We start from the raw sequence: 27,149 nt of genomic DNA on the forward strand, positions 1-27,149 counted from the left end.
TTCTTTTTCACAATACTTCATTATAGCAAAAAGCTCGGGGTAGTGTTAATGTTGTCTGCAACATCATTAATGTACAGCGTGAACAATACAGGGCCTAACACACATCCAAAGTACTTTCAGAAGCCAGAGTGAGTCTCAATCCGTATCCAGCCTAGTGTCATCATTTGGATCCCCAGTGGATCCTGATTTATTTTCTTTTGTGAGACCTTCACACCCAACCGATGAGTCTCCATCCAAGACATCATCCTGCGGTCTCTGTATCAAAAAATCCAATCCAGTTACAAATTTCACTTGATAATCCATATGATTGTACTTTTGACAATAAGTAAAGTGATTTTCAGAAATCGACAAATACTTCATCTGCTTGACTGTCTGTCACCAAGGATTTTGACATGTCATATGAGAAGTTAAGTGCAGTTTACAGTGTTTATTTTATTGCATATGAGGCTACTATTTATTGCATCAACATGTGTATAATGTGTACTTGTTCACCTTAGCCGACAAGTTCTGATATGTTATACTAGTCTTTAAGATTTTAATTCTGTTGGCTCATTACACACTGATGAAGTAATAGCTTACAGTTGTGCTTTTGTGATTGTGTACATATTACATTCACACAAACGTGTATGCTATTTATTTTTAATTATCTGTTTCTCCACTAAGTGGCAACATAATAAATGTCTTCGTTTCCTCTTATCTGTAATATAACAGTGCAGCATGTCTGTTGTTTATGTGCTCTTGGTATCGATATTTGTTGATACTTGTTTCATCATATTTAGAATATTTTTGATTTGTGCTATCAATCAGTCATTATTTTGACAATGTGTGACAACCCATAGTCATGTAAACAACTTAATTCTGTTCACTATGCATGCCATCAATTAGCTGACAAATTGTGCCCATATGCTGTAATTGATGTTTCACTTTCTGATCATGGTATTTCATTCCCTCAATTACATGTTTCTCAGATGTTATTTGTTGGAGATTAGGTTAGTCTTCTGCACTTATGGTCTTGCATAAGGGCTCATCACCCTGATACAACTATCGATTCCTGACAAGCACCACTCCACGAGTGCTTGGAACATATGCTACTACCCTATTTGTGTTGTATTATTTTTTATGTTTACAAACTTAAAATATACATTTATTTGATTTATCAGATATTTCTATAAATTTCAAGGTTTTAGTAGATGAATTTACCGTTTTCATTGTTTGTGTACTTAGTTATTTAAGTTCATGTTCATAACAAGTTCATTTGCTTATAGATGTGTGAGAATGAGAGAGCCCTAGAACAAGTCCATTAATTAAATATGGTCATACTTATTCATAAAAATGATTGAAATCTAGTGTTTGTTCTTGAGTGAAATAATTTTTCCTCCTAGCTTGTAAAATCAGTAAATTTTATATTAAGAGATAACATACACCACAAAGTGAAGGGTGGTAGTCATTCCGATTTTACTTTCATGAGACAGTGATGGATCAAAGTTGTTTCAGATTTAGGAAAATGCCTATGATGGAAGGTAAGATACCAGGGCAGCACAAGTTGTGATACATGCTAAAATAATTCGTCACTGCTTGAGATTTTGAGGTTTAGCAGCAGTGTGTTGCTGAACATTGTTTTCTTGACAGGATGATGTTATGACTTAACAATTTTAATAAGCAGTTCTTTACTAAATTGTATTACATTAATTTATGTTGAAACTAATAACATTTGCAATCAGAATTGGATACTGAAGCATTCTAAGAAGAGTTTTACTGTAAGACTAAGTTCCTTCTAAATTTTGGAACCTGAAAGCAATAATTTTTTTCTTGTAGTTCGCAAGCTTACAGAAATAGAAATAAAGATTTTTATAGAATTTGAGAAAGAATATATGAAATCCCACCTATCTTTTGTAGTGAATACCTATTAATTTGCTATTAATATTTTTTACAGGTATCAAGAAAGAGGAATCTAAACCAAGTCAACAAGAAGGAGGAGATTACAACAAAGAGCAAATGGAAGCTGTTAAAAGGTAAATAATTTGTAGTTAAGTTGTTTGAGCATATGATTCTGTATTTCCTATCTGAAAGTGTAACTTGAACATACTCAAGCAGGCTTGATGAAAGTGGTTAAAGCTGGAAGCAGAGTAAAACGAAGTGAACTTGAAAATAGTTCACCAAATCTCTGTGTAGGAAGACAATTCCATCAAAGCTGGAATAAGGCCATTATTGTTCTTCTTGGTCAGAATGAAGGCAGACAACACACAAAAAACTAAAAGACTGTATTTTCCACTTCTTTGTATAATTTTTATTTACTCACAACTAGTCCTCAGCCTTTAGGCCAGTCTAAAGTGTTTTGTGGTTTGTACAAAATAGAATATATTACTTTAGTGAATTGAATTGTAGTGATATGAACATAAACGCATTTGAAATGCATTTACCTGCAATAGAAGACGGTATCTTATGTACTGAAAAGACTGTGCTTAAAATTTTTTTTAATGTTCGTGTTGGTTCAAAAATGCTGTCTAGTTGGTTTGACAGCTTGCCATATACTGGTCAAAGAATAAAGCTAAGCATGGAATAAATAGAATATTAATAATTTCAAGTGCCAACACAAATTTCAAATGTGTAAGGCATAGATTTCTAATGAAGGTAAATATATTTCAAATACGTTTACATTCACATTATTAAATTTCTATTCATAGAGGTAATATATTTTATTTTCGACTTGTACGGTGTGAATGAACCTGTACAATGCAGTAAAGAGTAGAAGTTCTCCTTTGCCTGGAATCTACAGAATTTGAGAAAGCTTTTAAGTTTTGAGAAAATTTCTACTAATAGCCTTTGAGAAACAAGACATTGATTAGACTAATTTTAGTTTACTGAAGAATATATCTGAAATGCTACAGCTTTCATGAGATTTAATCTATCTAGTATTGCTGTGGTTCGGAAATATCGAAGATCCGGGGCTGATGGACTGAGCAGTCTGAGTACAGCAGGGAAGTGGATAGTCTCCATGTGACCTGTGTTTACATTTAGTGATTTTGCTGTTTCCTCTTCGTTTACTGCTCTCGCGTCAAATGAAAACCAAACGGATTTCTGTGGCCGGGAGCTATCAAGGGAATTAAAATGCATTTACATAATTATGGAAGGCAAAAATATATTATTAGTTTCAGATTTTAGTTTATTTCCACCTTTTGTGACAAACTAGCATTAATCGCCTTGTAGAACAGTGAAGTTATTTTTGTCGGTTTGCTAAAGAAATTTCCTTTTATTAATCTTTTTCGCTGAGGCAGTCAATATATTTGAAGCGAAGTGTTTAATTCCATACTATTGGCTAGTTTCAACTATTCGCTGCATTTCAAGTGCACGTTTTCATTTTCTAGCAGGTATCGCATTATGCCATAATAAAGAACCAAACATGAGATAACACAGTACTGGTACTCCAAGAAAATTTGCATCCCAAAAACCACATTTAATAGCTTAATATCAGGTAGAGACATACTTAATTGAGAATTTGGGCATACGAATGTGAACTTCAAATGTGTACATTTTAGTATGGTTCACAAAATTCCAATGTCTTGTTTCTTTTATGACATAATGTAAGATTTTCTACTGTTTTACACATATGTACATACAGACCTCCTAAGTCATTGTAGCTATGCAAGCGCTGTGATGCCTGTTGGCACTCTCCGGGAACTTCTGAAACGAACAAATTTGTAACAGGTCACTGTAAAATATTGCAAATGGTGGTTTGAAAAGCATTTCGTTCAAAGTAAATTGAACTATGAACTACGTGCAAGATTGTATGATGAATTTCTTACATCACAGAGCATTTGACTCTCATTTAAAAAAAGCCGATGACAAGTCATTTAGAAGAATTTCGAGCCCAGAAGATCAGACATTTATGTCATTATTAAAAATTTTACTGGTTCATTTGTGTGATATATCTTAAAGTGTAACACGCGCATAAAAGACCAACATTATATGTGAAAGCTTAGCTTCTATTGCAGTGTATTAACCTTAGACACCAATATTATATGTGAAAGCTTTCCTTTTCTTGTAGCAACACTATGTATATTAATTTAAACCATTAACTGTTGCTGTTTGTGTGTTCGTGCTACTTAAGTGATGTGGCCATTGGCTGACTACATCATGTGTCCTAAGCTCTGAATATCCATTGTCATAGGCTGGCGAGATCACGTGACATGACCTATGACTGGCTTAAAAAAGCGCATTCCATCTAGATTTCAATGCTTCAGAAAGTAACATGCGGTGTTTGGTGGAATTCAAGTTTATACTTTTGTGATATGAAAATATGCAATGTACATGTTGCTGCACATCGAGATCTTTCCAAAACATGTTTTCTTCACAGAGTTTCATTTTCTAAAGCGCCGAGAAATTCTACGCCCGCGTATAAAACCTCAACCATTCAAAGCTTTGGTAAGTTATACAGTTCCGAGAGAAAATAATAATGTCAGTTAACAGAGAAAAAGTGCGTTTTCAGCCAGGAGAAAGTCTATTTTTAACCAGGAAATCTGGGAATTTTTTTTTTTTTCTTGTCTGCATATACACCCTGATTTATGTATATAGAGAACAACAGCGGTCCTATCACACTTCCCTGGGGCATTCCTGACTATACCCTTGTCTCTGATGAACACTCGCCATCAAGGACAACTTACTGGGTTCTGTTACTTAAGAAGTCTTCAAGCCACTCTCTTACCTGTGAACTTGTTCCATATGCTAGTACCTTCATTAACAGCCTGCAATGGGGCAACTTTTCAAATGCTTTCTGGAAATGTAGAAATATGGAATCTGCCTGTTACCCTTCATCCATTGTGTGCAGTATATCATGTGAGAAAAAGGCAGGCTCAGTTTTGCACCAACTATTCCTTCTAAAACCTGTAGATTTGTGGACATAAACTTCTCAGTATCAAGAAAGTTTACTATATTTGAACTGAGACTATGTTGAAGGATGCTGTAGCAAACATAAGTTTGGTCCATAATTTTGTGGGTCCATTCTTTTACCCTTCTGAAATATACTGGAGTCGCCTGTGCCTTTTTCCAGTTGCTTGGTACTTCATGCGGGGTGAGAGATTTATGATAAATGCAAGGTAGGTAAGAGGCCAGTGCTGTAGACTTCTCTTTGTAAAATTGAACTGGGATTCCATCCAGACCTGATGATTTATTTGTTTTCAAATCCTTAAGTTGTTTCTCTAAGCCAGGGATGCTTATTATCATGTCACCCATAATTGGTGTCTGTCCAATGGTCAAATGACAGTACAGGGTTTTTGAAGCAGCTTTTGATGTATCTCGAAAGATATATTTGTAGGCAGTGTGTGTCGTCAATTTGTATTTATGATGACATATGGTATCTGATTGTGAAAACCATTAAAATCTGACTGCTCAGTGAACAATATAGAGATGTGTTTTGGAAATTAACAAGGGAAAGGGGGTGGGGTGAGGCAGGGGAGAGGATGATAAATTGATAGGAAAGGGACTGGAGTGGCTGGGTTAAGAATGAAAATGAAATGAAGGTGGCTAGGACGTGTAGCGAAGGGAATGAATATTAGATGGGGCGTGTAAATTCTTTGCTGTATTCCATGGCTACCTAATGAGAATTGGATGGACAACATTAGAAAACTGGGGAGTATATTGCTGAATGCATGGTAAGTCTAGATGAGATTTTTATCCAGGTGTGCATGCAAAATGAGATATTATTATGATGATGTATGAAAAAAAAGTTCATGACATTTAACAGGTATGTGGTACAGTGACTGCAGCTCTTTCTTATGTGACACTGTTTAATCATGTTATATTGTTTTCATATATTGTTTTCATATATTGTTTTTGTAATCCGAGCGGAATATATTGTGTAGTCATTTTCCTTTTTTATAGGGTTAAAAAATGTAAAGATTATTACGAAATTTTGGGTGTGTCGAAGGATGCTACTGATAGTGAAATTAAAAAGGCATATAAGAAGCTAGCCTTGTTGCTTCATCCCGATAAAAATAAATGTCCTGGTGCCAATGAAGCTTTTAAAGGTTAGTACATTTGGTAAAAACTTCAGTGCATTTGTAACTACATTGATTGCATCCCATTTATTTTTGGTTAGATGTAACAAACTTTCTTAATGTGAAATGCAGATTTCAAGTCACCAACAAGCACAGCAAAGACTTACTATACATTTAGGCTGTCAGATTTGTCCACCTACAAATCCCATGACAGTGACCCCATTCCAGAAATCCAGTAGGATAACAAGACTCTTCCCAAATACTTAGGTCCATCCCAGCACCCCCCATCTCCCCCCCACCAATCAGCCCCCGTCTCCCCCCCACCAATCAGCCCCCGTCTCCCCCCCCACCAATCAGCCCCCGTCTCCCCCCCACCAATCAGCCCCCGTCTCCCCCCCCACCAATCAGCCCCCGTCTCCCCCCCACCAATCAGCCCCCGTCTCCCCCCCCACCAATCAGCCCCCGTCTCCCCCCCCACCAATCGGCCCTGTCTCCCCCCACCTCTGCCCCCCACCTGATGGTGTTAATGCAGCTGCTGGATCAGGGATCATAAAAGCATTTAAGGCTCATTGTTGCTGCGAACTGCTCATTTGAGTAATAAATCTGAAGAGAGTTACATATACAGCATGTCTGGCATGGCAAAGCATTGATCCAACTGCTATTAGGAATTGCTGGAACAAGTGTTCCATTGAAGAAAGTGCAACACACAGATACTGTAGTGATGTAGATTTCAACAGCAGTGGCATCCAGTGTACATGTGATGCCCAATATTGATCTTGGCTACTTGAACAGTTGCGTAGTCATTGACAATGAAGAGCCAATTTCGGAGACCAGAGGTGACAATGACATTATTGGTGCTGTTCGAAATACGAGTAGCGAAGCTGTTGAGAATGAGGATGATGCTGAAGCTGAAGAAGAAAGTATAGTTGATGATCCCAGTACACTTGAAATATTGGATGAAGTGATCATGTGGATGGAGTGACAAAGTGAACAAAACCAAACTGAGTTGTTGTACCTGATGAGCATAAAACAATACAGTTTAATCAAAGTGCATGAAATGACCTGACAAAGAAAGCTAACTGCCATCTGTAAAGCAATAAAAGAAGGACGTATTGTAACTTGCAGGCCATGTTGTAAATTGTTGTGCTGTATTTGATAGAATGTACTTCGTATATGACATGAAATTAATGTTATTGTTTGATTGATGTTTGACTGAAATTTGTCTAATTGCTTTACACAATTTGGTAAGTTTTTGTAGTGTTTTGCTTCTAATGATCCTTAAATCCAAGTACAGTGGGTACACTATAACATGGGAGTAAAGAAAGCACATTCCTCGACAGCCACATTATATCGAGCATGTGCTGTGCTATCTGTTAAGTTTGTTTGGAACAAAGGCATATAGACAGTCATTGTTACTTAAACGAGAATTTAGATGAATGATAAGTGAGTACTTTATTTTTCTCTCATTTTATGTGCTGTGTTTTTTAATGTTGACATTAATGTTATGAAAAGATTTCCAAATTTTAAAAGTTGTCATGCTTTTAAAACTTCCATTTTATGCTTTTTACTGTAGCTTAATTACAACAATTGTTCCCCATCCTTCCCTCATCAATGAGCCAGTGTTGAATGTTGAGCTTCCTTCTTTTTGGTAATTTTGTGAGTATGACTGTTTGCAACGGCAAATAATTAATAAGTGTGCTCCTGTTGAAGATTATTTGACATTGTGTAGATTTCAATTTCTGTAGACAGATACAGTAAGCTAATTCCAAAAATTGACTTTATAGCTGTGGGAAATGCTGTAGCAATTCTAACAGACCCAGAGAAACGAAAACAGTATGATTTATATGGGTCAGAAGAAGAGAGGTTGCAACAGTCCAACAGGCATAGCCATCGTGAATACAATTACACAAGAGGATTTGAAGGTACAGTAGAAAAGTCTGTGATTGTTTCGTGAGTCAGTATGCATGTAATTAATTCCTCAAACCCATGGGGTCATGTACCTGGCTTTCGCCATGACTTGCAGCTGAATTTGTTGTAAGATTTCTTTTGTTCATCAGTATGTTAATGAAGTAATGTTTTGAGGTTCAGTTCTTTGGGCCACTTAAGCAGGTTTTAAAAATTCTACGGGTGGTAAATACAATAATTATAGCTAATGTAATAAGCAATTTAAAGGTCAGTTTTCACTTGGATGACTGTGTGGTTTTTGTAAACAGTTGGGATGTCAGTAAGTAGGTAATTTGATACCATTTACATTCCCATTTGATAGTAATATTTTTATGGGTGGGGGGGCATTGGAGAGAGAGAGAGCGAGAGAGAGAGAGAGCGAGAGAGAGAGAGAGAGAGAGAGAGAGAGAGAGAGAGAGAGAGAGAGAGAGAGCGAGAGAGAGAGAGAGAGAGAGAGAGAGAGAGAGAGAGAGAGAGAGAGCGAAGGGGGGGGGGGGGGATGGAGAGCTGGTAGTGTGTTCACTATTTACTCTTTTGAGTCATTAACTAGCTCTACCAATAAAGCAAATGTCATTCGTTATTTGCTAGTCAGATTTTTAAATGTGTTTGTTCTACTGAAAATACCTAATACACTAAAACATTTTCATTACTGACAACTCACCTTATACACAGTTGAAAATATCTACACTGTCTATGTCGACTCTTTCTTTGTGCAGATACCACCTAAAACAAAATTAAAATGGCCTTACGAGTCCTGAATTTATGAATATGGATTTCTACTGATTCTTACAGCTCTTGTACAGGGCAGATTCTTTTCCGCTGATTCTTCTACATCTTCTGCAGATCACATTTCGGCCAAAAAGTTCCTGTTTCAGTTTAAGTGTAGAAAATTCAGGCCGCCTACCTCAATAGGCTTCGTGAAGCCCATCCCCTTCACTCTGTGATACCAGTTCATTCAATGAAAAGGGGCATTGAAGAAACATCAACTTGGCCCGGGGACGGTACTTAAAAGTTTTTAAGAAAATATCGGATTGTATCCACTTATGTAAAAGTTTTGAAGTTCACTTAATTCTGCTTTATTGCCTTGTAAACAAATTTAAATGGCTGTTAAGTGTGCAATTAACTGCCATAAGACTATTATCACTAAAAGTTCATTACTACCTGCGGCTATCCATGATTTACTTCATTAGACGCTTCAGTAGTCTTCTTTAAAAGAAGTGCTAGCTGTAATATTTCTTGAAGTTCACATGCAAATAATGTCTAAAGTAATACACCTAAAAATCTGTTTCTCTGAATGGTTTACAACTGTAGCTGCTTAACATTTACTATAAAAGGACTTGAAGAAAAATTATTTTCTTCATCTTGGCTAAAATTTGTGTGTTGTAGTTCCTCCTGCTCATTAAGAAGCCTACCAAGTGACTCAATTCACTGAACTGCAGCTGAAAGACCCACTTTATTATCCATTTCATAGGTGTGGCAGCAGCGAAAGGTGTCCCCGGAGGCTGATCAGAAAGCCTCCCCGGTGCTTCTGACAAACCGGTTTCAGGCACTGTCTCTGGCTGAGCCAGATGCAGCTGCCTGCCCTGTTTCAGAGGATCATTCTCAGCCTTCAAGGTCCGGGCAATCACAGAGGGTGGGCTTACTGGTAGTTGGGAGCTCCAATGTTAGGCACGTAATGGGGCCCCTTAGGGATACGGCGGCTAAGGAGGGGAAGAAATCCAGTGTGCACTCCGTGTGCATTCCGGGAGGAGTCATTCCTGATGTGGAAAGGGTCCTTCCGGATGCCATGAAGAGCACAGGGTGCAGCCAGCTGCAGGTGGTGGCACATGTCTGCACTAATGACGTGTGTCACTTTGGATCTGAGGAAATTCTCTCTGGATTCCAGTGGCTATCTGATTTGGTGAAGGCTGCCGGTCTTGCTTACGAGATGAAGGCAGAGCTCACCATCTGCAGCATCGTTGACAGAACCGACTGCGGACCTTTGGTGCAGAGCCGGGTGGAGGGTCTGAATCAGAGGCTCAGACGGTTTTGCGACCGTGTTGGCTGCAGATTCCTTGACTTGCGCCATAGGGTGGTGGGGTTTCGGGTTCCGCTGAATAGGTCAGGAGTTCACTACACTCAGCTGGCGGCTACACGGGTAGCGGAGGCTGTGTGGCGTGGACTGGGCGGTTTTTTAGGTTAGAAGGCCTCGGGAAAGTGCGGGATGGGCTGCAATGTCAAAGGGTGCTTAGCAATTACAGGACGTGCTTGGATCAAGGAACAGTCGGAATTATAGTTGTAAACTGTTGTAGTTGCGCTGGAAAAGTCCCTGAGCTTCAAGCGCTAATAGAAAGCACAGAAGCTGATATCGTTATAGGTACAGAAAGCTGGCTAAAGCCTGAAATAAGTTCTGCAGAAATTTTTACGAAGTCTCAGACGGTGTTCAGGAAAGATAGATTATGCAGAATTGGTGGTGGAGTGTTGGTGTCTGTCAGTAGTGGTTTATCTTGTAGTGAAGTCGAAGTAGATACTCCGTGCGAATTGGTATGGGTGGAGGTTATACTTAACAGCCGAATTAAGTTAATAATTGGCTCCTTCTACCGACCCCCAGACTCCGACGATACAGTTGCGGAACAGTTCAGAGAAAGTTTGAGCCTCGTAACAAATAAATACCCCACTCATACGGTTATAGTTGGTGGGGACTTCAACCTACCCTCGGTATGTTGGCAAAAATACATGTTCAAAACCGGTGGTAGGCAGAAAACGTCTTCCAAGATTGTCCTAAATGCCTTCTCCGAAAATTATTTCGAGCAGTTAGTCCACGAACCCACGCGAATTGTAAATGGTTGCGAAAACACACTTGACCTCTTAGCCACAAACAATCCAGAGCTGATAGAGAGCATCATGACTGATACAGGGATTAGTGATCACAAGGTCATTGTAGCTAGGCTCACTACCATTTCTTCCAAATCCATCAGAAACAAACGCAAAATAATTTTATTTAAAAAAGCGGATAAAGTGCCACTAGAAGCCTTCGTAAAAGACAATTTCCATTCCTTCCGAACTGACTATGCGAATGTAGACGAGATGTGGCTCAAATTCAAAGATATAGTAGCAACAGCAATTGAGATATTCATACCTCATAAATTGGTAAGAGATGGAACGGATCCCCCGTGGTACACGAAAAAGGTCCGAACGCTGTTGCAGAGGCAACGGAAAAAGCATGCTAAGTTCAGAAGAACGCGAAATCCCGAAGATGGGCTAAAATTTACAGACGCGCGAAATTTGGCACGTACTTCGATGCGAGATGCCTTTAATAGGTTCCACAACGAAACATTGTCTCGAAATTTGGTAGAAAATCCAAAGAAATTCTGGTCATATGTAAAGTACACAAGCGGCAAGACGCAGTCAATACCTTCGCTGCGCAGTGCCGATGGTACTGTTATCGACGACTGTGCCGCTAAAGCGGAGTTATTGAACGCAGTTTTCCGAAATTCCTTCACCAGGGAAGACGAATGGAATATTCCAGAATTTGAAACACGAACATCTGCTAGCATGAGTTTCTTAGAAGTAGATACCTTAGGGGTTGCGAAGCAACTCAAATCGCTTGATACGGGCAAGTCTTCAGGTCCAGATTGTATACCGATAAGGTTCCTTTCAGATTACGCTGATACTATAGCTCCCTACTTAGCACTCATATACAACCGCTCGCTCACCGATAGATCTGTACCTACAGATTGGAAAATTGCGCAGGTCGCACCAGTGTTCAAGAAGGATAGTAGGAGTAATCCATTTAACTACAGACCTATATCATTGACGTCGGTTTGCAGAAGGGTTTTGGAGCATATACTGTATTCAGACATTATGAATCACCTCGAAGGGAACGATCTATTGACATGTAATCAGCATGGCTTCAGAAAACATCGCTCTTGTGCAACACAGCTAGCTCTTCATTCGCACGAAGTAATGGCCGCTATCAACAGGGGATCTCAAGTTGATTCCGTATTTCTAGATTTCCGGAAAGCTTTTGACACCGTTCCTCATAAGCGACTTCTAATCAAGCTGCGGACCTATGGGGTATCGTCTCAGTTTTGCGACTGGATTCGTGATTTCCTGTCAGGAAGGTCGCAGTTTGTAGTAATAGACGGCAACTCATCGAGTAAAACTGAAGTGATATCAGGTGTTCCCCAGGGAAGCGTCCTGGGACCTCTACTGTTCCTGATCTATACAAATGACCTGGGTGACAATCTGAGCAGTTCTCTTAGACTGTTCGCAGATGATGCTGTAATTTACCGTCTAGTAAGGTCATCCGAAGACCAGTATCAGTTGCAAAGCGATTTAGAAAAGATTGCTGTATGGTGTGTCAGGTGGCAGTTGATGCTAAATAACGAAAAGTGTGAGATGATCCACATGAGTTCCAAAAGAAATCCGTTGGAATTCGATTACTTGATAAATAGTACAATTCTCAAGGCTGTCAATTCAACTAAGTACCTGGGTGTTAAAATTACGAACAACTTCAGTTGGAAGGACCACGTAGATAATATTGTCGGGAAGGCAAGCCAAAGGTTGCGTTTCATTGGCAGGACACTTAGAAGATGCAACAAGTCCACTAAAGAGACAGCTTACACTACACTCGTTCGTCCTCTGTTAGAATATTGCTGCGTGGTGTGGGATCCTTACCAGGTGGGATTGACGGAGGACATCGAAAGGGTGCAAAAAAGGGCAGCTCGTTTTGTATTATCAGGTTATAGGGGAGAGAGTGTGGCAGATATGATACACGAGTTGGGATGGAAGTCATTACAGCATAGACGTTTTTCGTCGCGGCGAGATCTTTTTACGAAATTTCAGTCGCCAACTTTCTCTTCCGAATGCGAAAATATTTTGTTGAGCCCAACCTACATAGGTAGGAATGATCATCAAAATAAAATAAGAGAAATCAGAGCTCGAACAGAAAGGTTTAGGTGTTCGTTTTTCCCGCTCGCTGTTAGGGAGTGGAATAGTAGAGAGATAGTATGATTGTGGTTCGATGAACCCTCTGCCAAGCACTTAAATGTGAATTGCAGAGTAGTCATATAGATGTAGATGTAGATGTAGAACTTTCAATTCATATTCTGGTCACATTGCACTGTGAACATCGATGTGTTATACCTTGCTGAAATTGTGGAAATGCCTAGTTCTTTAGTATATACACTCCTGGAAATGGAAAAAAGAACACATTGACACCGGTGTGTCAGACCCACCATACTTGCTCCGGACACTGCGAGGGGACTGTACAAGCAATGATCACATGCACGGCATAGCGGACACACCAGGAACCGCGGTGTTGGCTGTCGAATGGCGCTAGCTGCGCAGCATTTGTGCACCGCCGCTGTCAGTGTCAGCCAGTTTGCTGTGGAATACGGAGCTCCATCGCAGTCTTTAACACTGGTAGCATGCCATGACAGTGTGGACGTGAACCGTATGTGCAGTTGACGGACTTTGAGCGAGGGCGTATAGTGGGCATGCGGGAGACCGGGTGGACGTACCGCCGAATTGCTCAACACGTGGGGCGTGAGGTCTCCACAGTACATCAATGTTGTCGCCAGTGGTCGGCGGAAGGTGCACGTGCCCGTCGGAAGGTGCACGTGCCCGTCGACCTGGGACCGGACCGCAGCGACGCACGGATGCACGCCAAGACCGTAGGATCCTACGCAGTGCCGTAGGGGACCGCACCGCCACTTCCCAGCAAATTAGGGACACTGTTGCTCCTGGGGTATCGGCGAGGACCATTCGCAACCGTCTCCATGAAGCTGGGGTACGGTCCCGCACACCGTTAGGCCGTCTTCCGCTCACGCCCCAACACCGTGCAGTGGTGTCGCGACAGGCGTGAATGGAGGGACAAATGGAGACGGGTCGTCTTCAGCGATGAGAGTCGCTTCTGCCTTGGTGCCAATGATGGTCGTATGCGTGTTTGGCGCCGTGCAGGTGAGCGCCACAATCAGGACTGCATACGACCGAGGCACACAGGGCCAACACCCAGCATCATAGTGTGGGGAGCGATCTCCTACACTGACCGTACACCTCTGGTGATCGTCGAGGAGACACTGAATAGTGCAAGGTACATCCAAACCGTCATCTAACCCATCGTTCTACCATTCCTAGACTGGCAAGGGAACTTGCTGTTCCAACAGGACAGTGCACGTCCGCATGTATCCTGTGCCACCCAACGTGCTCTAGAAGGTGCAAGTCAACTACCCTGGCCAGCAAGATCTGCGGATCTGTTCCCCATTGAGCATGTTTGGGACTGGATGAAGCGTCGTCTCACGCGGTCTGGACGTCCAGCACGAACGCTGGTCCAACTGAGGCGCCAGGTGGAAATGGCGTGACAAGCCGTTCCACAGGAATACATCCAGCATCTCTACGATCGTCTCCATGGGAGAATAGCAGCCTGCATTGCTGCGAAAGGTGGATATACACTGTACTAGTGCCGACATTGTGCATGCTCTGTTGCCTGTGTCTATGTGCCTGTGGTTCTGTCAGTGTGATCATGTGATGTATCTGACCTCAGGAATGTGTCAATAAAGTTTCCTCTTCCTGGGACAATGAATTCACGGTGTTCTTATTTCAATTTCCAGGAGTGTAACTATTACATTTTAGTTGAAATAGGGATTACATACGCAGTAATATTTCAGAGAAACAGAGCTTTTTCTAGCTTTTTTTGGTGAGTGTCAACTTTAAGGGTGCATAAAAATCAGACTGTAATTAGGAGAAAAATTTTCTTTGCTTAGTTTTGATGTAACCTTTTCCTGTTAAATACAGATTTTCGTAATTTTCTGATAACTCATTTCATCGTTATAATGTGAAACGCAAGACGCTGCGATTGAGCTTATGATTGTGGCTGTTGCAACAGAGAAGGCACTGGTGTTCAGCATGAACTTTTGATGGCTACATCACTAGTGAATACTCCTCATGTTTGTTAGTTAAGAATTTGAAAAGCAGTTGTTAGTAGCTGCAATATATGCAAGGCTGTGGTGGAATGTAGTTGTGACACCAGCGTGCCACCATTGTGTGGACATAAGCATTTTTTCGTCACCGAAGAACGGCAACTTCGTAGTCGCATTTCAGTACAGCTTTGGTGTGTTCAAATTTCTTCTTCTTCTTCTTCTTCTTCAAGTAGAGGGAAGTAATATGGGAAAGTGCAAGTAAATGTTCAGTATGCAAGCAGCTGACAATAAATGAATATTTGTGTAACACATGTGGACAGTAAATGGAGAAGTTGATTAGCTCAAATAACTTTTGTAGTAAAGAATGATGACTGAAATAAAACCCACCTTAACCACTTTTGGCTGAGGTCTCGCTGCTGCTATTGCAATCATCTACTTAGATCAGCAACAATTCTATTGCTATGGCAAGATTGTGGGCGTAATTGTTTGCTATCTTGTGTACATGACACTCTGAATTCATTGAGACACATTGGGGAACACTTTCCATAGTGGAGCGATGCAACTGTAACATGTTATTTATTTTAAAATTCTTGTTCTCCTTTGCTACCTTTTCTTGACAAATGCCTAAATAAGTTCAATGATGTTCAATTTGAAGTGCACTACAGGCAACCAGTGAAGTTTAATTTCCTTGTGTGAAGTTTAATTTCCTTGCCCATTATTGCAAAATACTTTCCAAAAGGTATTCTTGCACCCTGAAGTGCAGTTGTGCATGTTCCAGTAGGCCAGTTTTAATAAATTTCTCATATGATGTGGCATTAGATGGAAGCTCTACATTATTGTTTTTCATCCATTCAATAATGGACTCCATTCTCCATTTCTTAAATGGATTTCATGGCACTGGGTTGATCTTGTGGCACAACATGACATGGACTTGACTAATGTCTGAAGTAGTTCTGAAGGGAATTGACACCATGAATCCCGCAGCGCTGACCCTAAATCTGTAAGAGAATGAGGGGTTGGAGATCTCTTCTGAAGAGCATGTTGCTAGTCATCCCATATATGCTCAATAATGTTCATATCTGGGAGTTTGGTGGCCAGCAGAAGACAGTTCCTGGAGCCACTTCGTAGCAGTTCTGGACATGTGGGATGTTGCTTTGTCCTGTTGCAACTGCCCAAGTCCATTGGAATGCACAAAGGACACGAATGGAAGCAGAGAGAATGCTTATGTACGTGTCACCTGTCAGTCACATCTTGACTAATTAGGGGTCCCATATCGCTCCCAGCTGCACATGCATCACATCATGACAGAGCCTCCACCAGCTTGAACAGCTCCCTGCTGAGATGCAGGATCCATTGATTCATGAGGTTGTTTCCATACCCATACACGTTCATCAACTTGATACAATTTGAAATGAGACTCATCCGACCAGCCAGCATGTTTTCCAGTCAACAACAGCCTAACGTCCGTGATGACGGGCCCAGGCGAGGTGTAAATCTTTGTGTCGTGCAGTCATCAAGGTTACATGAGTGGGCCTTAGGCTCCGAAAGCCCAGTCAATGATGTTTCATTAAATGTTTTGCATGCTGACACATGTTGATGGCTCAGCATTGAAATCAGCAACAATTTGCAGAAGGGGGGGGGGGTTACTTCTGTCACATTGAACATTTTCCTTCAATTGTCATTAGTCCCATACTTGAAGGATCCTTTTCTGGCTGCATCGATTTCAGTGATTTGTGTTTTACTGGATTCCTGATATTTACAGTCCATTCATGAAATGGTCGTACGGGGATATATCCACTTCATCGCTACCTTGGAGATGCCGTGTCCCATTGCTTGTGCTCCAACTATATCACCATGTTCAAGCTCACTGCTATTGTAGCAGCAGTAACTGATCTAACAATTGCTCCAAATACTTGTCGTCTTATATAGGTGTTGCTGATTGCAGTGCTATATTTTGCCTGTTTACATATCTCTGATGTGAATACACATGCCTTTACCAGTTCTTTGGCACTTCAGTGCAAAAGAATTGCAGATCTGTCTAGTATTTTTTTGAGAATGCTCCTAAAACACTCTTTGTAGTTTGTGGCATTCATTCCAGAATGATAATCTGCACCTCCTTTGTGTCCAATAAAACATAAGCCAGTGTTTTGCATGAGCACAATTTTGTTCCCGATGTGGCACATTATAATGCCTTTTTCAGAACCAGACGGTGTTTAGAATTCCTCCTTTGCAACCACTGGAATCTTTAACACTTCCTCTTTGGTAATCATTCATTTTCTGATGCAGCAGGCATATTTTGTTCCTGCCAGCTAAACTTCCTGGAATGATTTGCACCACGCCAACTCTCATCATTGTAATAAACAGTCCATCCGGTGTTGCCCAAGTGTCTTATTTCCCACAAGAACTTGTCTCTCTTTTTCCTACTATTCAGTTATTTTCTATCAGCACAGAACTTGCATTGAACTTTTTGTCTCTGAAGCCCAGTTTTCAAATAGTTGTTTCACTCATATTAGGGAAGTCTTCCACTTCATTCTTCAATGCTTCCAACATGATTGCTACTGTTGGAAATTGCTTTCCCACATCAGTGTCTTGGATTTTTCTTCTTGTGACTCCATGTGTATACTCATCCAGTATAAACTTTTGTCGGCTGCCAGAAATCTCTCTCTCTCTCTCTCTCTCTCTCTCTCTCTCTCATTCTTTCTTTCTTTTGTGATACAAGATATGAAGTTCTTCTATAATCTCTCAAAATTTGCTTCTCTGAACTTCACTAATATTGAGACATTCAGAAGTTCTCTTAGCTGGCTGTAGTATGGAAATGCTCGCGCCCTGTTCTTGTTTGTCCTCGAAGAAACTGTGTGTACTGATCACCATAGACTTTACACAACTCTGTAAATGATGCATGGTTGCACACAAATAAAAGGCAATTAGTTATGTTACTTGCACTGTCTCACATAGATAGACAACAACAGATGGGAGCACAGTTGTGTCCAATCTGATGTGAAGATGGAATGTAAACACTGCAACAATGAACAGTGAACATTGAAGTGGGAATACTGTTCAGATGTCGGGCAACATAGCACATGTGAGCATGTGGCACAAAGAAACACAAAAGCCAATGAACTAAAAATGTAGATTTACATGCATAAAAATATAACAGCTGTGAAGGGCAACAGAGCTTGCATTTAAACATTGTTTTGTTAATATGTATCACCATCAGGAAAATTGCAAAAATATACACCCACCACTATTAGGACAAAAAGACTAACAGGAAAGTGATGACAATTCATCTGGAGGTTTAATGTGGTGTATCTTTAAACTGTGCATAGAAAATTACTCTCCCAATTGTGGTCTGTCTTCTGTGGCTCCTGTAATTTCACACTTGCCAAGAAAGGTTGAAAAAGCACCCTTTCTCTTAAATATTACCATGCATGCTGCCCCCTGTTCAACTAAAATAGACATTTCCACGATTCCAGCAGGGTTTAACACGTGGTGTGACCAGAATATGAGTTCAAAGTAAGGTTCAGTAATTATGAAATGGATAATAAGTGCAGGAAATGCTTAATTCTCATTGGCTGCTGATGTAAAATGGCCAGTCCGAAAAGCTCCTGCTTCCAGATACCCACATTAATCTCTAACTTGTCTAATAGGATTACAGGAATTGAATATGAAAGAACTTTCAGTGTATGGAACCAAATTCAAATGAAAATAAAACAGTTCAAATTATCCCCAGAAATAAAATGTTAATTCATTTGACTCCTAACTTCCATTATGACTGCTTTTATACAAAAGCACGCACATTGCCCTATGTCACACTACTCAAGATTGCAAAAGATTTTTCCTGCGCCTAGTTTTCCATAGTTTTCAATAAAATGAAATGTCCATACGTCACGTATTTCATCCACACACTTCATCACTCTTTCCAAAACACTTACAAAACAAAACATAATTAAATAATAATTTTGAAATAATTACTTATATGGCTGCGAAGTATTGTAGTCAAAACAAAGAAAGTTTTAGAAGAGTAATTTCTATGAACAAATATTTTAGTTATAGTTTTAAATGATATTATAAGAAAATACATTACAGTCCTTTACATTGTTTTGCAGTGCAATAAAAGCTGTTAACGTATATCTTCAAAAGTATTGTACATACGAGGGTAAGTCAATTATTATCCACAAAGTAGTTATAATATTTTATTGTAATCAAATAGAAAACTTACAAGTTGCGTTTCAATGCACTTGGCCATCACTGTACAAGCTTCCCGATGCCCTCGTAATAGAAGGTTCTCAGTTGAACTGTTGAGCCAGGAATGCAGCACTTCTTTCATTGCTTCGCCAGAGGCAAATAGATGGCCCCTTAAGGCCTGTTTGAGTGGACCAAACAATTGATAGTCAGAAGGGGACTATATGGAGGATGATCCAGTACTTCAAATTTGAGTTTCTGGAGTGTTTCAGCAGTGTGGGCAACTTTATGCGGACAGGCATTGTCGCACAACAACACAACACCTTTTGACAGCAATTCTCACCATTCATTGTTTATTGTTGTGCCCCTTTCCCCACAATGTTCCAGTACTGGACCTTGTGCATCCCAAAAAACCCTAAGCATCAGTTTTCCTGCAGACAGTTGGGTCTTGAACTTTTTCTTGCACGGCGAATTTGGATGTTTCCATTCCATACTCCGCCATTTACTCTCTGGCTCGTAATGATGGATCCAGGTTTCGTCACCAGTAATGATCCTATGTAAGAAGTTGTCCACTTCGTTACCATAGTGATCAAAACGTTTTTTGCAGATGTCAAAGCGCGTTTGTTTATGCAACTGTGTGAGTTGTTTTGGGACTCATCTTGCACTAACTTTATGAAATCCAAGTCTCTTGTGGATGATTTCATAGGCAGAACCATGACTAATTTGTGGATGATGCGCCACTTTGTCAATAGTTAATCGTCTAAGAGAATCATTTCACGTGAACGCTCAATGGTTTTTTCATTTGTGGCGGTAAATGGTTGGCCGGCTCCTTCATCATGCGTAACACTTGTGTGACCGTTTCATAATTTTTCAATCCATTCATAGACACTCTGTTGTGGGAAAACACTGTTCCCGCACCGCACCGCACCGAAAGTCTTTGATGAATTTCGGCCCCTGATATGCCTTCCGACCACAGAAAAGGATCACTGAACATTGCTATTCTTTGGTGCAAATAGACAGCGGAGCAACCATGATTAACAGCAAGGCAGCAATAACAAAACTAACCTAGCAGCTTGAAAATTGCAAAGATTTAACAACAAATAAAAAAGCGTGCTTCATCAATGTAAAACGACAGTGCTACTGAAATAACAGAAATATAACTAAACTGCAGATAATAACACAGTTTTAGTAGCAACACAAGACTGTATGTGAAGTATGAAATAAATTGGAAAAAAAAATTAGCAATGTTTCCTGTCAGATTCGTAGTGTGTGTGAATAGATGGGTCAGATACCAGGCTCCTTCACTGCCCATGTGCATGCACGCTAGAGTGGGTGGGGTGGGTGGGTGAGAGAGAGAGAGAGAGAGAGAGAGAGAGAGAGAGAGAGAGAGAGAGAGAGAGAGATTGGGTACTCACTGCAAGGAATGATAACTTGGAATAATCTGCTGAGTGACATTCTGTCAATAAAATAAATTAGGAACAGTATTTCATGCATATCTTCATCAGTCATGTATTGTGGTTAGCCACATGTAAGATAAATCAGAGCATCTTGAAATAGCCAACATAAGCAAAGAAAACGTGCAGTTCGTTAACTAAACAACCTCTAGTCTTTAGCTCATACTTTCCCACCACTTCTTCCTATGCCACATCATCTGTCTAGTGCCCATTCCACCAACCAACAGTGATAGAAAACAAGTATTAGAGAAAACTGTCTGAAAGATGGAAATAAACGATATAGGCACAGGTAGTTGTGAAAAAAAGCCAAAGTTGCATCAAAGACACAAGGGGTTGTGGTAGTGGATGTTTTTTGTCTTTAACTCTTGATATTTAGAAAGTTGATTTTGTTATGCGTAAGCTTTTTCATGGATGCCAACATTAACTATGTTATATGCAGTACAGTTGTATTTTGTGTGTATGTTAAATACTCTTCTATAATAAAAAATGAGGCAGTGAAATAATTAACACAATGAATCGACACTTGTTTTGGGAAACTACTGTTGCAGAGTTATATATTATGTTTTTTGTTTATTTTTTTAGCTGATATCACTGCAGATGAACTTTTCAACATGTTTTTTGGCACTGGATTCCCTAGCCAGAATGTGTACATGAGAAGAGGTGGGAGATGGCAACGTGCCACAGAAGCCCAGACTCAAAACAGAGAGGTAAGATAATCATAATGTCTTATGAGTTTGTGAAGGATGTGCTTTTGTGACAGTGCATGTTGCACTATGAGCATTTTACAGTGAGAAAATCTCATGATTTGTTAGATTCTGAATGTCTCTTATGAATCTTTTTCCTTCATCTAAACAATGTTTAGTCAATCAGCATAATCTCTGCCAGTAGCTGTAACTCGGAACAAATTCCAAACTTGCAAAATCAATGTTACTAGAAAAAGACACACTTGTAAAAAATTGGCTCTTATTGAGTGGGCAACATACAATAACTCAGTTCTCTGGTTGCTCGTTATTTTGCAGATAACTTAGTGTCGTTACATATACCGGTCCATTTATGCAGAGAGGGCATTACATGTTCATTTACAATTGTGTAATACCACAAAATCATTGCAAACAGAACTTGATAATACACACAAACTGAAGGAAAATAAGCTTTAGCATTACAGCATTAACGATCTGTACCTACAGAACCACAGTTATAACTCTGCCACACAAGTGGAAACCCTCTATTTCCTTTTGTGTGGCATAATGACGATGTGACCTCAGCAGTACTTAAGCACAAATTGCTTGCGTGTCTTGTATATTACTTCTTTGTTTTTCTTAACTTCATGTTGAGTTAAAAAAAGTGATAAGTGCTTTGTAGTCAAAGACAAACTACCTTGTTATTAATCTCTGTTCTAGAGTACTTTAGTAATCTATACATCTGAGCAGATTTACACTCGCTGTGCCTGCTTTCCAAGTGACTTGAGGGATTTGCAATTACTGTGTCTACAGGAATTTTGTACAGAGCACAACTTAGTCATAGGTAACACTTGGTTTAAGAATCATGAAAGAAGGTTGTATACGTGGAAGAACCCTGGAGATACTAAAAGGTATCAGATAGATTATATAATGGTAAGACAGAGATTTAGGAACCAGGTTTTAAGTTGTAAGACATTTCCAGGGGCAGATGTGGACTCTGACCACAATCTATTGGTTATGACCTGTAGATTAAAACTGAAGAAAATGCAAAAATGTGGGAAATTAAGGAGATGGGACCTGGATAAACTGAAAGAACCAGAGGTTGTACAGAGTTTCAGGGAGAGCATAAGGGAACAATTGACAGGAATAGGGGAAAGAAATACAGTAGAAGAAGAATGGGTAGCTCTGAGGGATGAAGTAGTGAAGGCAGCAGAGGATAAAGTAGGTAAAAAGACCGAGGGCTGCTAGAAATCCTTGGGTAACAGAAGAAATATTGAATTTAATTGATGAAAGGAGAAAATATAAAAATGCAGTAAATGAAGCAGGCAAAAAGGAATACAAACGTTTCAAAAATGAGATCGACAGGAAGTGCAAAATGGCTAAACAGGGATGGCTAGAGGACAAATGTAAGGATGTAGAGGCTTATCTCACTAGGGGTAAGATAGATACTGCCTACAGGAAAATTAAAGAGACCTTTGGAGAGAAGAGAACCACTTGTATGAATATCAAGAGCTCAGATGGCAACCCAGTTCTAAGCAAAGAAGGAAAGGCAGAAAGGTGGAAGGAGTATATAGAAGCTTTATACAAGGGTGATGTACTTGAGGACAATATTATGGAAATGGAAGAGGATGTAGATGAAGACGAAATGGGTGATACGATACTGCGTGAAGAGTTTGACAGAGCACTGAAAGACCTGAGTCGAAACAAGGCCCCCGGAGTAGACAACATTCCATTAGAACTACTGACGGCCTTGGGAGAGCCAGTCATGACAAAACTCTACCAGCTGGTGAGCAAGATGTATGAGACAGGCGAAATACCCTCAGACTTCAAGAAGAATATAATAATTCCAATCCCAAAGAAAGCAGGTGCTGACAGATGTGAAAATTACCGAACTATCAGTTTAATAAGTCACAGCTGCAAAATACTAACGCGAATTCTTTACAGACGAATGGAAAAACTGGTAGATGCGGACCTCGGGGAGGATCAGTTTGGATTCCGTCGAAATGTTGGAACACGTGAGGCAATACTGACCTTACGACTTATCTTAGAAGAAAGATTAAGAAAAGGCAAACCTACGTTTCTAGCATTTGTAGACTTAGAGCAAGCTTTTGACAATGTTGACCGGAATACTCTTTTTCAAATTCTAAAGGTGGCAGGGGTAAAATACAGGGAGCGAAAGGCTATTTACAATTTGTACAGAAACCAGATGGCAGTAATAAGAGTCGAGGGGCATGAAAGGGAAGCAGTGGTTGGGAAAGGAGTGAGACAGGGTTGTAGCCTCTCCCCGATGTTATTCAATCTGTATATTGAGCAAGCAGTAAAGGAAACAAAAGAAAAATTTTGAGTAGGTATTAAAATTCATGGAGACGAAGTAAAAACTTTGAGGTTCGCCGATGACATTGTAATTCTGTCAGAGACGGCAAAGGACTTGGAAGAGCAGTTGAACGGAATGGACAGTGTCTTGAAAGGAGGATATAAGATGAACATCAACAAAAGCAAAACGAGGATAATGGAATGTAGTCCAATTAAATTGGGTGATGCTGAGGGAATTAGATTAGGAAATGAGACACTTAAAGTAGTAAAGGAGTTCTGCTATTTAGGAAGTAAAATAACTGATGATGGTCGAAGTAGTGAAACAATTACTAACAAAGAGATAGAGGGGCTGGCCAGTACTTACCTCAGCTCAGTACAGCCGATAGAGACACAAAAAACAACCGAAAATTTAAGCTCCTAGCTTTCGGAATAAATGTTCCTTCATCAGGGAGGAGAGAGGGGAAAGAAAGGGAAGAAGGGAAAGTAGATTTAGTTACTCACAACCCAGGTTATGAAGCAACAGGGAAAGGAAAACAGGGAAGGTAGCAAGGATGGAGGCATGGTTGTCAGAGGGAAGCCAAAGATATTCTACTGCAGGTACTGTGCCAGCTTCAAACCAAAGAGGATGCATACAGAAGTAAAGAGGTGTATAGTATAAAGATGTAGGATGGAAAGATGCATGAATGGCTAAAGAGGAAAGGGAAAGAGGAGAAGACTGAAAAGTAAATGGGAGTGAGGTTGTTTAACGTAGGTTTAGTCCAGGGGGATGGCGGGATGAAAGGATGTGCTGGAGTGCAAGTTCCCATCTCCGCAGTTCAGAGGGACTGGTGTTGGGTGGGAGAAGCCAAATGGCACGTACAGTGTAGCAGGTTCCTAGGTCCCTAGAATTATGCTGGAGGGCATGCTCCGCTACTGGGTGTTGGACATCTCCTAGGCGGACAGTTCGTCTGTGTCCGTTCATGCGCTCAGCCAGTTTAGTTGTTGTCATACCGATGTAAAAGGCTGTGCAGTGCAGGCATGTCAGCTGATAAATGACATGTGTAGTCTCACATCAAACGCTCCCTTCCCTACAGCCTAGGTATTCGTGGCAAACGTATCTGCTCCAGTGATGAATCCCTCAACAATTACACCAATAACCTGACCAGTGCTTTCCTCTCCCGCAACTATCCTGCAGACCTTGTCCACAAACAGATCTCCCGAGCAATACATTCCTCCCCGTCCAACAACAATATTCCTAGCCTCAGACCACACAGAAGCATCCCCCTTGTCACCCAATATTATCCTGGCCTCGAATACATCAATAAATTACTCCGCCAGGGATATGACTTTCTCAAGTCAACCCCTGAAATGAGATCATCCCTTGACAAAATTCTCCCCACACCACCCAGAGTTGCCTTTCGTCGTCCCCCTAACCTCCGTAACATCCTTGTTAAACCCTGCAATATTCCCAGACTACCTTCCCTACCCAGCGGTTCCTACCCCTGTAACCGACCCCGCTGCAAAACCTGCCCCATGCATCCCCCCACAACCACCTACTCCAGCCCCGCTACTAGGAAAACATACACAATTCAAGGAAGGGCCACGTGTGAGACTACACATGTCATTTATCAGCTGACATGCCTGCACTGCACAGCCTTTTACATCGGTATGACAACAACTAAACTGGCTGAGCGCATGAACGGACACAGACGAACTGTCCGCCTAGGAGATGTCCAACACCCAGTAGCGGAGCATGCCCTCCAGCATAATTCTAGGGACCTAGGAACCTGCTACACTGTACGTGCCATTTGGCTTCTCCCACCCAACACCAGTCCCTCTGAACTGCGGAGATGGGAACTTGCACTCCAGCACATCCTTTCATCCCGCCATCCCCCTGGACTAAACCTACGTTAAACAACCTCACTCCCATTTACTTTTCAGTCTTCTCCTCTTTCCCTTTCCTCTTTAGCCATTCATGCATCTTTCCATCCTACATCTTTATACTATACACCTCTTTACTTCTGTATGCATCCTCTTTGGTTTGAAGCTGGCACAGTACCTGCAGTAGAATATCTTTGGCTTCCCTCTGACAACCATGCCTCCATCCTTGCTACCTTCCCTGTTTTCCTTTCCCTGTTGCTTCATAACCTGGGTTGTGAGTAACTAAATCTACTTTCCCTTCTTCCCTTTCTTTCCCCTCTCTCCTCCCTGATGAAGGAACATTTATTCCGAAAGCTAGGAGCTTAAATTTTCGGTTGTTTTTTGTGTCTCTATCGGCTGTACTGAGCTGAGGTAAGTACTGGCCAGCCCCTCTATCTCTTTGTTAGTAATTGTTTCACATCTTTATATGAGATTTTCCATTAATTAGTTAGATGGTCGAAGTAGAGAGGATATAAAATGTAGACTGGCAATGGCAAGGAAAGCGTTTCTGAAGAAGAGAAATTTGTTAACATCGAATATAGATTTAAGTGTAAGGAAGTCATTTCTGAAAATATTTGTTTGGAGTGTAGCCATGTATGGAAGTGAAACATGGACGATAACTAGTATGGACAAGAAGAGAATAGAAGCTTTCGAAATGTGGTGCTACAGAAGAATACTGAAGATAAGGTGGATAGATCACGTAACTAATGAGGAGGTATTGAATAGGATTGGGGAGAAGAGAAGTTTGTGGCACAACTTGACTAGAAGAAGGGATCGGTTGGTAGGACATGTTTTGAGGCATCAAGGGATCACAAATTTAGCATTGGAGGGCAGTGTGGAGGGTAAAAATCGTAGAGGGAGACCGAGAGATGAGTACACTAAGCAGATTCAGAAGGATGTAGGTTGCAGTAGGTACTGGGAGATGAAGAAGCTTGCACAGGATAGAGTAGCATGGAGAGCTGCATCAAACCAGTCTCAGGACTGAAGACCACAACAACAACAACAGTGTCCATATTTCAAAATAATTTTCATTTACATGCTTTAACAAATCTGCAGTTTTGAATTTCCTGAATTTTAAATGCTGTGCTATATAAGTAGCAAAACCTGAATTTTATGAAGAGACCAAAAACAGTTTGTAATGTGTTGAAAGTTCCACAGAAGTGCAATATTTGAAGCACTGAAATGCAGTTCTAGACCCTATGAAAACATTCAACAAAGAAAACGATTTACCTGAAGACCTAATTATATCCAGTATGCAATACACTTTTGACAAACACTACGTAACTAACGTAATCTGTTGCAAATACCGAGACCATATTTCAAGCACACATTATGTTATAATAGTCCTGATACTGTTTCTGTGGGTGGCGGTGTATGTTATCGTCAATCCCCCCCTCCAAGGAAAAAGTTGCGTACTAATTATCACTCATTCATGACAATAATTTGAGATCACATGTTCTAAGAAGTTCTTTCACTAAAAACAAAGGTGGCACTGCTGAGACAGCAACCCCCAAGAAAAGATTTATTGCTAAGGGATGCTGTCACAATAACCACGAATGTTCTTACAGAGAATAGCTATAATTATTTGAAACTACCCTGTTTGCTACCTTCAGAGAATTTATCTAGGCTGCCTTTGGATCTTTTACCATTCTTCATTGACTATACACTTGTAAAGAATCGCATCTAGATGGTTCTGTATCTTTTTCGTGTTCATGACAGTTGACTAATTTTGAGAGTTCTTCCAGGGCTAATTGAGTCACAGAGCCACAAACTTTACTGTGC

General features: G+C 40.5%; 1 protein-coding gene and 1 long non-coding RNA gene across 5 annotated transcripts in view; one reads left to right on the forward strand and one right to left on the reverse strand.

Moving 5' to 3' along the window:
• LOC126362494 (dnaJ homolog subfamily B member 12) overlaps window positions 1-27,149 on the forward strand; it is a 135,161-nt gene that overhangs the window by 50,108 nt on the left and 57,904 nt on the right. For 3 of the 4 annotated variants that reach the window (XM_050007888.1, XM_050007885.1, XM_050007887.1), the window contains 4 exons: window positions 1,934-2,012; window positions 5,859-6,023; window positions 7,778-7,915; window positions 21,058-21,182. In XM_050007888.1, coding sequence (XP_049863845.1) covers window positions 1,934-2,012; window positions 5,859-6,023; window positions 7,778-7,915; window positions 21,058-21,182 — 507 coding nt within the window. The remainder of the gene's footprint in view (window positions 1-1,933; window positions 2,013-5,858; window positions 6,024-7,777; window positions 7,916-21,057; window positions 21,183-27,149) is intronic. The other variant, XM_050007886.1, reaches the window with a different exon arrangement.
• The window catches only part of LOC126362556 (uncharacterized), a 427,566-nt gene that overhangs the window by 43,137 nt on the left and 357,280 nt on the right, over window positions 1-27,149 (reverse strand). Inside the window, exon 3 of the long non-coding RNA XR_007566239.1 lies at window positions 3,622-3,681. This is a non-coding gene — a long non-coding RNA (uncharacterized LOC126362556). The remainder of the gene's footprint in view (window positions 1-3,621; window positions 3,682-27,149) is intronic.

The sequence above is a fragment of the Schistocerca gregaria genome, chromosome 1 (assembly GCF_023897955.1).
Source record: "Schistocerca gregaria isolate iqSchGreg1 chromosome 1, iqSchGreg1.2, whole genome shotgun sequence".
Classification (NCBI taxonomy): domain Eukaryota; kingdom Metazoa; phylum Arthropoda; class Insecta; order Orthoptera; family Acrididae; genus Schistocerca; species Schistocerca gregaria.